The 7,703-nt window shown below is 33.1% G+C and overlaps 1 protein-coding gene and 1 non-coding gene across 2 annotated transcripts; both read left to right on the forward strand.

Annotated features, from left to right (window-relative positions):
• Positions 1–1,860: 1,860 nt before the first annotated feature.
• LOC107004259 (RHOMBOID-like protein 8) lies at positions 1,861–4,985 on the forward strand. Its single transcript, XM_015202489.2, has 6 exons — positions 1,861–2,239; positions 2,938–3,101; positions 3,181–3,344; positions 3,426–3,691; positions 3,834–3,960; positions 4,576–4,985. Exons 1-6 carry the CDS (start codon positions 1,926–1,928, stop codon positions 4,696–4,698), a joined length of 1,158 nt encoding a protein of 385 aa, XP_015057975.1. The 5' UTR covers positions 1,861–1,925; the 3' UTR covers positions 4,699–4,985.
• A 332-nt stretch (positions 4,986–5,317) lies between these two features.
• On the forward strand, positions 5,318–5,390 carry TRNAR-UCU. The gene has a single exon. It is a non-coding gene; the product is annotated as a tRNA-Arg (tRNA).
• The last annotated feature ends 2,313 nt before the right edge of the window (positions 5,391–7,703 follow it).

The following is a 7,703-nucleotide window of genomic DNA, read 5'->3' on the forward strand; positions in this document are numbered from 1 at the left end:
TTTACTTTTACATTTGGTACACCATTAAGAGAAATAATTATTGATATCAATATTTTATCAAACTATCCCTATTAAATGATGTGTAGTATTAAATCTTGAAAAATGATTTTAAAAAAGAGAGTATTTAATGCTGAGGGTAAACGTGAAAAAATATTATTTTTTCTTGAAGTGTCAAAAGTAACAAGTAAAAACGAAAATCTATTTAAAAAAAAGTGACAAGTAAATGGAGAGAATAATTAACATTCTTTCCGGTTCCTGTAGATATATCCACTTATAACTTTTGACTTATTTTTTATTTTTTTCTTCCTAAAAACGTGCTCTTTTTATTTTCACTAGTTTCTTTCTCAAAAGGGTGAAGATGTGTTTAATCTTAATTTGCTCTCATCCATTATACACATTTCAAATATATTTCTTTAAACTTTTCCATTTATTTTTAGTTTTGTATTTTGTTAGTGTGGTAATTTGCCTTTAATGATTATTCTTGATCTGAATTGTGAGCTATTGGATAAATTTTAATTTGTTAGAGTTTGATAAAGGGGAACTCTTTTGAATTTCAGTAGACTAACCCTCCTTCTATTTTGTTATGGCTCGTTTGATGTGAGGGATAAGACTAAAAAGTTATGGAATAAAAAAATAGTGTTGAGATAAAATTTAGATGTCTTATTTGATTGACATGTTTTGAATAACTTATTCCATCATTTATATCATAGTGATAGAATAAATTATCTCATATACATAGTGGTATAAGTTATCCAAAAATAACTAGTTCCCATCCAAATTTTTAGTTTTAGGTGATTTTTGTAAAATAAATTGGTTCACCATAGGGCTCAACCCAAAAAAAAAGAAAAAGAAAACAAAGGCCACAAAACAAATATTACCTTCATCTATTTTTAATTGTCATAGTTTCCTTTGTGAAAGTTAAACTATAAAATTTTGACTAATATATTACGATATATTTTTATGGAAAAATTACGCAACAAAGCAAACTTATACTATTTAATTACTCATCATAGCTATAGTTTGGTATAATTACCACTCGCGGCTAACATTATACATTAATTACGTGGTTTGATTTCGAATTTGTATAATTAGTCACATTTGTATGTGCATATTCACGCAGAATGTACAAATACATATGTATAATATATACACTTATTTAACCTATATTTACATATACGATTCACCTCTCTCCCACTCTCTCCCCTCTTTCGCTCACTTGTCTCCTCCCTCTCCCAATCTAGCTTACTCTATATACAAATGTATATGTATAATACACAATTATATACATATACAATTCACCTCTCTTTGACTCTCTATCCTCTCTCGCTCGCCTCTCTCCTCCCTCTCCCAGTTTCGCTCACTTCTTTTCTTCCTCTTTCACTCTCGCTTGCCATATATACAAATACATATGTATAATATACAATTATCTAACCGATATACATATACAATTCATCTTTATTCCATTTTTTCCTTCTCTCTCTCGCCCCTCTCATATCTCTCCCAGTCTCTCTCGCCTCTTTCCTCCATATAACATGTAGTTATGAATTGTAATTATCAAACTATAGCTACGGAGAGTAATTAGACTATTTTTAAGTGGCTATATGTGAAAGTTTCCTTTTTTTTATTCATATTAATATGTAAAATATTGCAAATTTATAATATTTTTCATATAGTTTTTAAATATCTAAATTTTTTTGTTTGAAATATCATATTATTTAAGTTTGTAAATTAGTCAAATTACTTTTAGAAAAATGGAACATGACAAATAAAAATAGACGAAATCAACCCTCTTTTTTCCCTCTTGTTGGCCATTCTTCCCGCCAATAAACAACCCCCCCCCCCCTCAAAAGTCACATGGATTGATCATCCCCAACTTGTCAAGTTCAATTCGAGCAACTGTGTAATTTGTAAAACTAAACAAAATAATGGCAGACGGTTCGAAATCCCAAGCTCAGGTTGAAATCAAGCAACAATGTGCTTCAATGGCGTCGACATTCTCCACTGAGATGACTGCTGATGAGAGAGTTCCATTCCCCTTCTTTAGGCCATTGTCTCAGAAGAGAGCAAACACATGGATCATTTCTCTCTTTGTGATCCTTCACTTGGGCGCTTTTACTGTAACAATGATTGTTAACGACTGTTGGGAGAATTCTTATGGAGATTGTGCTCTAAAACCTCTCCGTAGGTTCTCTTTTCAGCCTCTTTACGAGAATCCTCTGCTCGGTCCTTCTGCTTCTACGTCAGTTCCTTCTTCTCTTTCACTATTTCAATACATCGTTTGAACTGTGACTGATTTTCGGCATATTATGGATTTGGACTGCTTTATGAAATTTGAGGAGAAAACGTTGCTATCTATATGAATTGTTGCTTGAATTTGAGTTTGTATACTTGTCGTTGTGGCTACGATGTTTGATTGAAAAGTATATTGATTCTTATCTCCTGAAAATGTAGTTTATGGCGGCAATCGGTACTTTACTGAAGGCTAGTCTTGTATACTCTTATGGATCTAACTGATTTCAGAATCCTAAAATTTTATTGCATAAAGTATACAAGCACTTTGCATATATACATATGTGATGAACTGTTTCTGAAATATTTCTTGGTTCTTTATGGAACCTCTGGCTTCTCCATATGGCAGTTCTTCAGGCCATAGAGAATCAATTAATCCACGTTCCACGTTCGCTAACATATTGATCTCTAGATCTCTCTCAAACAAGTTAAACATTACCTGCTTTTTCCTATCTGCCTTGAAAATTGCAGTACCAGTTACTTTGAGGTTATTTACTAAGGCATATTGTTCTATATGTTAATATAAACATGTTATTTTTCCATCTGTGTATCAAAGAACTATGGAGCTGTACACTGTGTCTTGCACATGATATTATGTTGAGTAAGTTCTGCTGCCAATAACAGATATGAAATATTTTGCCAATGTAGGTTAGAAGAAATTGGAGCACTTCAGAAGACATTGTTGACTAATAATCAACAACTCAGGCGTATCTTCACAAGCCCTTGGTTGCATGCAGGGCTTTTCCATCTGATCATTAACTTGTCCTCAGTAATCTTTGTGGGACTTCACTTAGAGCAAGAATTCGGATCATGTAAGAATATTCTTGTAATATGGTCTTTCATTGAGAAAGTTGTTTATTGAATCTTTGATTGAAGCTCCTATTTCTGCAGTTAGGATTGGAGTTATCTACATACTCTCAGCTATTACTGGTAGTCTAGTTGCTTCACTTTTTGTTCAAGATCGGCCATCAGTTTGTTCCTCTGGTGCATTGGTTGGATTGCTTGGTACACTGCTCTCTGGCCTCATCAGGAATTGGAAATCTTACACCAATAAGGTCCTGAGGTCTTGTGGGTTTTTCCCCTCTCGTCTCAGCTGTCAAATAGTATAGAATGTCATCTCCCTACTTTCATTGCAGTTTGCAGGGCTTGTGGCTACCATGACAATCTTGATGACTAATCTTGTCCTCGGACTGATACCTTACATCAATAATTTTGCGAATATCGGAGGATTTATGTCAGGATTCCTTCTGGGGTTTGTGCTCTTGTTCAAGCCTCAACAAGAGAAACTAGCTCGAAATAAGGGAGGCTTATTTGAATTTGATGCCAAGGACATTGTCAAATGTAGGAAGAGTTTGGACAAGCCTGTTCAGAGGGGTGCTGCTCTTGTTATCTTTGCTTTATTGTGAGTTCTATCTCTGTATGATACTTTTATGGTTTTACTCTTGCTCCATTTTTCTTTGCATCCAATTGCACCATGAACTATTACTTAGGTTAGTTATAGTTTTCTAAGATAATGAGTTGAATTGCTGTCACTCCAAATGCAGGCTTGCAGGAATTATAATGGCAGTTCTGCATGGCATTGACATAAACAAGTACTGTAGCTGGTGTCATTACTTTGATTGCATTCCATCCAAATGGTGGAGCTGCTCTGACAAGGCATTTCATTGTGAGGTATCTCGTTATACTTGATTCTATTATAAGAAGGGAAAAGTTATTTTTGTCGGAGAACAAATAGGATATGCAAAAGTAAATATGAAATTATACGTCATACAAGATCAATGGACTGAAATGGGAAACAGATCAAATGTTCGTATAGGGAGATTCTTGAGAGTAGCGCTGTGGAAATATTAGTGATTGTATTAGGTTGTTTATTAAGTAAGGAGATTCTTGGCTCGAGTTTTATAGATCTCCCTCTATCCCCGCTACCAATGACATATAATTATTTGGTCTAAACGTTGGTGATGCTTTGAATAGGGCAATTTGTAAGGCTAATATTGACTACTTTCCCAGAACAAAGTATAATTTTGAGTAACCCTCAGAGACCATCTTTTATCTTTCGTTTCATCTTTGTTAGTGTTCCTTAAGTAGAACATCTTGTTATTGGCATCGTTTGCTTTACTCTTCAAGGTGGTGTCTTTCCTAGTAGTCATAATCCTTTTTCGTCCTGCTCTCTCATGTTGTTATTACGTCTGTCCAGCACAAATCAAGCTCAAATTTGGATGCATTTTTCATTCTTTTGCAATTTAACTAGTATATGGTGAATAATTCTTGTATTGCATACTGCAGAAGTTGGTGAGCTCGGAACATCTGACTTTGAGTTGCCCAAATACTGGTAGATTCAAAGTTTTTCCTTTCACCAACATTTCAGAGGCAAGGTTTCAGGACATATGCAATCTGATATGCTTCTAGAAGGTCATGGTTGAGTTCCGGTGACTAACTTTTCGCAGGATATATGCTTGTATAAGGTGTAAACTAATGTGCTTCAGAATTCTTAATCAAATTCTTGTGCATAATATCAGCATCAAACTTGTTGCTTTGAAGGATTTAGCTGTTGACTTGTGGATAACCTTGACCCTCTTGCTTTTAAAGCTTGTTTTCTTTAGTTCTCATGTGTTTTTTCTTTTATGATTTTCATGGATTCGAAGGCACTGCTTGTATAGCTCACGGTTTCAACAAGGTGAAAATGTTCTGTTACTTTGACAGATTTATGTCTTCATTCAATCAAAGCAAAACCTGGTGCCCAAATGAATATGGATTCATTGTTTTGTTTTTTGAGTTTACTCTTTTAAGTTCAAATATTTGCTTTTTTCATAATGCATGTTTTCTCCCTTTAACATAGGAAACTGAGAAACTTCATTTTGTATTCTAGACTTCTAAATTTTTTTTAAAAGACATAGGAATCGGTATAAGATGGTGATAGAATATAGAAAAAGAACCTTAAATCCATGGTATAAGCTCGAACAATTTTTTTTGGTTTTCCTTCCAGATAAAACAATAAATAATTTTAAATGTTTATCTTAAACAATAAGCGCCCATGGCCTAATGGATAAGGCGCTTGACTTCTAATCAAGCGATTGTGGGTTCGAGTCCCACTGGGCGTGCATATTTTTATGATTAATTTTTTTCCTCGGTTCGGTTTTAGGTTACCACTCACGCAACATTTAGTTATAATTACGTGTGTTGAGGTTTTGAGTTTGTACAATTCACACGTTATACAAACGAGATAGCTCAAACTGTAACTACAACCCATAAATATGCAAATTATATTTATGAAGCATAATTATATTTGAGAAAAATTACGCGGTTAAGCAAACTTATACTACTTAATTAGTCATCATAGTTATAGTTTGCCATAATTATTACTCGTGACGAACATTAACCATTAATTACGTGGGCTTGCTTCGAGTTTATATAATCAGTCACATTTGTATAATTCGCCACACTGTATAATTCACAACTAACCATTTGATTTGTAATTTGTATATGACGATGATTGGTTTTTAGTTTTATCACCATATACATTCAGTCTTTTTTGTATAACTTTTTAAAGTTTGTATAAACATGTAGTTTTTGAATTTTGTATTATATAATTTATATAATATAATTTCCTGATAAAGTTTGTATATTATTTAAAGCTCATACTTTTATTTTGTATCAATTCATTCTTTTGAGTTTTATCATATTTGTATATTTTCAGATTTTGTATTACTCAATTATACAAAATACGCGAATTATACAATTGTACTGGCAAATTAATTGTTGCTCTCTTTCGTTCGCCTCTTTCCTCCCTCTCCCAATCGCACTCGCCTCTTTCCTTCCTCTCTCAATCTCGCTCGCCAGATATACAACTACATATGTATATCATTTATATATATATAATTATTTTGATAGATATACATATACGATTCGCCCCTCTCCTCCATCTCTCAATCTTACTCGCCACTCTCCTCCTTATAACATGTAGCTATGAGTCGTAATCAAAAAACTATGACTATAAAACATAATTAAGCTATTCTGAATGACTATACGTGAAAGTTCTCCTTATATTTATTATAGTGGCTATGTGTGAAAATTTTCCTTCCCTTTATTTATAATTCTTTTCTCTTAGTGTCTAAACTCTTTGATTATGGCACTATGCACATTTCACTTTATGTTCATGTCAATGCTTAACATAAGTTGTGGAAGTAATAAATTGCAGCCTTCATGGTTTACAATTTTTTCATAAAAAATACAACTAATAATCTCAACGGAATACATATTCTGAAAAAATCTTTTAAATTTGTAAATTAAATATTACCAAGCACACACAAAAAACATTATCATATGTAGAACTTTTTCCGAGTGACGCAAAAAATAGTACTTTTGACCAGCCTTGTCTCCCATATATATTATCGCAATAATTACATGCAATTACAGCTGAAATGTACATATATATCTTCTGTCATAATTTTGGGATATTTATGTCATTATCATTAAAAAACTAGGGTATATATGCCTTCACTCTAACGGGAGATTAAATAGGGACGCATGTATGCATGCTCAAGCTTTTGAACGATAGGAGCATCAATATTCCAAAAATATAACGAAACGTATCTATATACAACAATAGTTCGAAGGTATATTTATCATTTTTCTCTTATTAAATATACAAACTTTTTTTCCTTAAATTTACTAAACATAACAAGAGTTTTCGTGTTATAAATAACAAAAAGAGACTTTGTACGATTAGTAGTTTGCTTTAATTCAACTTTTGTTGTAAGATTTAAAGGAGCTAATATCTAAAATTTGATCTTGTTCAAGAGGATGAACTGTTGCAATGTATACATTTTATATAAACAGTTTTATAAATGTATATACGTACTTATACACAATTATTCATTATTTATACGATATGGATACATTATATATGGTGCAGTTATTTTAGTTGAATTTTATTTCTCCCCTATATATACAAATATGTAAGAAGATTGTTATTGAATCCATTTTGATTCAATTCATTTCAAGTGAATATAATCTTTCAATGAATTAATAACCAAGACATTTGTTTTATCAATTCATTTTGATCGATCCAAATTTAATCAACGAACGCCCTAATATTTCACCCTGTTAAAGAAGTCCATCTTTTGGAGTAAAGGGCAAAAGAATTATCAGCTAGAGATCAATTGAGTTAAGAACATGCTATTGCTCATTTTTCTGTAACGACATGTTTAGTCGTTTTGAGCAACATATTTTATTTCTGGAAAAACTGGCTGAGACGACGGATCCCACGACGGACCGTCATGGGCACGACGGACCGTCGTGGGGGTCTCGTTCCAGAACACTTAGAATTCTGAAATTTGGGTACTGAAATCGACTCTCTGAACTTCGTAATGGAATGGCAGGACGGACCGTCGTGGGCACGACGGACCGTCACA

The sequence above is a fragment of the Solanum pennellii genome, chromosome 11 (genome assembly GCF_001406875.1).
Source record: "Solanum pennellii chromosome 11, SPENNV200".
NCBI lineage: Eukaryota > Viridiplantae > Streptophyta > Magnoliopsida > Solanales > Solanaceae > Solanum > Solanum pennellii.